Here is a 2,605-nt window from a genome sequence, read left to right on the forward strand (position 1 = left end):
AAAATCCCAAGGATTACCTCATAACAAAAAAAAAGCCTAGAAATAGTGACTTCATTAAGGTTAGAGGATACTAAAAGAATATCCATAAGCAACTGCATTTCTGTATACTGACAAACACCATGTAGAAATTCAAAGTTTAAGAATCAATGCACTTATGATCACTAAAAGACATTGTATTTAAATGTACAAATGCTTATGCTGTACATTACAGAACAGTAATGGAAGAAGTCAAGGAATTCTTAAGTGAAAAGCTACATCATGTTCATGAATGGGAAGACTCATCACAGGACAGCAATTGTCAATAAAATTATATAAAGATTTATATCAACAGTTGGGCCAGATTTCATTATAAAAGCAGAAAACCTAAAGTATGTATGGAAAATGAAAAAAATGAGTGCTAATTAATTTTAAATACAAATAAAAAGGAGTCCCTTTACTAAATCTTAACATCTACTATATAGCTATAGTAATCAAGTAAGTCCACAGCTGAAGAGCAGGAAAATTCGGACTGGGGTATAAAATCCCATAAGAAAGACTTTTTTTTTTTAAAGCAAAGATTTAAACAGTCTTAAGTGGTACCAAAAAAGTGCCTACTTGTTGTACTTTCGGGGCCTGCTGGTGAAGCTCAGCAGGACCGCACATGCTTAAGATGACTAGGATCTTGCATCAGTTTCCCAGCGTCACATACATGCACCTGCCTTCCCTTCCCTCTTCACATACAAAAGGACTGCTAACTCAAGCCTTCATATTTCTCATAAAGACCTAGCTGTGCAAAAGCAGAAAGGTGGAACAATGAAGATATGCAGTACGCTTCTACATGTGACACTGAGCAGCAATGAACACACACACAATGCACACAAAGGGTCAAGGCTCTCTACCTCTTAAAGCACAACCCTCTCCACACAAGTAAACTAAGAAATCCAGAATGAATGAGTACCACAGACTTGACAGGGTAGTGTTTCGATTTTTTCTTTTTTTGTTACTGTACGGTACTAGGGATCACAAGTGCTTAAGCCACTGAGCTATCTCCCCAGCCCATTGACAGGGTAGTGTGAAAGAAACACTGCTTGCATTTCATTGTCTTTCCTGTCACTTCTTTAAAAAAAAAAAAAAAAAAAAATTCCTGAGATACCATTGCACTATAAACTGTGGAGGAAAATGTAGCTAACAATTTTCCTCAGTGCAAAATAACCAATGGGTCTCTCTCCTGTATGAAATCTCAGATAAAGCACACTGCTTTAAGTTGGGTCCGCTTCCAACATGAGTCCTCAGAAAGCAACAGCACTCTGTAAATGGTTTGCTCACAGTGACAACACTCGAGGGGTTTCTCTCTGGTAGGAATGGTCAGATGCCATGTAAGAAGTTTCCTCTTGTAAAAGACTTTCTTCACTGGTTACAGTCAAAAAGTCATTTCCCAGGAGAAGCTCTTGAATGTTGACAGGTGCTTGTGCGCTCGAGAAAGGCCGGCCCTCCCCCCCAGCACTGGCTGGGCCTCGCCCCGTGTGCATCCTCTGATGGTGGGAGAGCGAGGAGCTGCGGCTAAAGGCTTTCCCACACTCACTGCATTCATAGGGCTTCTCTCCTGTGTGGATGATGGAGTGTCGGATGAGGTTGGTGCTCCAACAAAAGGTCTTCCCACACTCCACACATTCGTAGGGCTTCTCCCCGCTGTGGATCCGCTGGTGCCGGGTGAGGCCGGACCTGCGGTTGAAGGCCTTGCCGCACTCTGTGCACTCGTAGGGCTTCTCCCCCGTGTGGATGCTGAAGTGGCGGATGAGGTCTGCCCGGTTGCTGAAGGCTTTCCCACACTCCTTGCACTCGAAGGGCTTTTCTCCAGTGTGGGCCCTTTTGTGCAAGATGAAGGTGGAGCAGTGGGTGAAGGCCTTCCCACACTCGCCACACACATAGGGTTTCTCCCCGGTGTGGATGCGCTGGTGCCTCTTGAGGTACGAGCGGTGGTTGAAGGCCTTGCCGCACTCCAGGCACTCGAAAGGCTTCTCCCCAGTGTGGATGACGTAGTGGTGGATGAGGGCTGCGCTCTCACAAAATGCCTTTCCGCACTCGCTGCACTCGTAGGGCTTCTCACCAGTGTGGGTCTGCTGGTGCCACATAAGGTACGACCTGTGCTTGAAGACCTTTCCGCACTCGAAGCACTCGTAGGGGTTCTCTCCACTGTGGATAATGTAGTGGCGAATGAACCCTGGCCTGTCTCGAAAGGCTTTGCCACACTCTTTGCACACAAAGGGCTTCTCTCCAGTGTGGCTCCTGTTATGCAAGACAAACGTGGAGCGGTGGGTGAAGGCCTTGCCGCACTGGCCGCACGTGTAGGGCTTCTCCCCGCTGTGGATGCGCTGGTGCTGGGTGAGGTGTGACTTGCGGTTGAAGGCCTTGCCACACTCCATGCACTTATACGGCTTCTCCCCTGTGTGGACCATGTGGTGTTGAAGGAGGTAGGTGCTCTTGCTGAAGGTCTTCCCGCACTCTGTGCACTCGTAAGGCTTCACTCCAGAGTGGATCCGCTCATGTCGAGAGAGAAGGCGCTTCTTGTTAAACACCTTCCCACACTCGCCGCACCTGAAGGCGGCTTCCCCCTCCTCCTCAGGCA

At 47.2% G+C, this 2,605-nt stretch overlaps 1 protein-coding gene across 1 annotated transcript in view; it reads right to left on the bottom strand.

Moving 5' to 3' along the window:
• Positions 1 to 548: 548 nt before the first annotated feature.
• Positions 549 to 2,605, bottom strand: part of LOC111814618 (zinc finger protein 805) — a gene marked incomplete at its 5' end in the record, with an annotated part of 8,161 nt that continues 6,104 nt past the window's right edge. The window contains one exon of the mRNA XM_023708496.1: positions 549 to 2,597. Coding sequence (XP_023564264.1) covers positions 1,302 to 2,597 — 1,296 coding nt within the window. The remainder of the gene's footprint in view (positions 2,598 to 2,605) is intronic.

The sequence above is a fragment of the Octodon degus genome, unplaced genomic scaffold (assembly GCF_000260255.1).
Source record: "Octodon degus isolate 3935 unplaced genomic scaffold, OctDeg1.0 scaffold00379, whole genome shotgun sequence".
Taxonomy (NCBI): Eukaryota; Metazoa; Chordata; class Mammalia; order Rodentia; family Octodontidae; genus Octodon; species Octodon degus.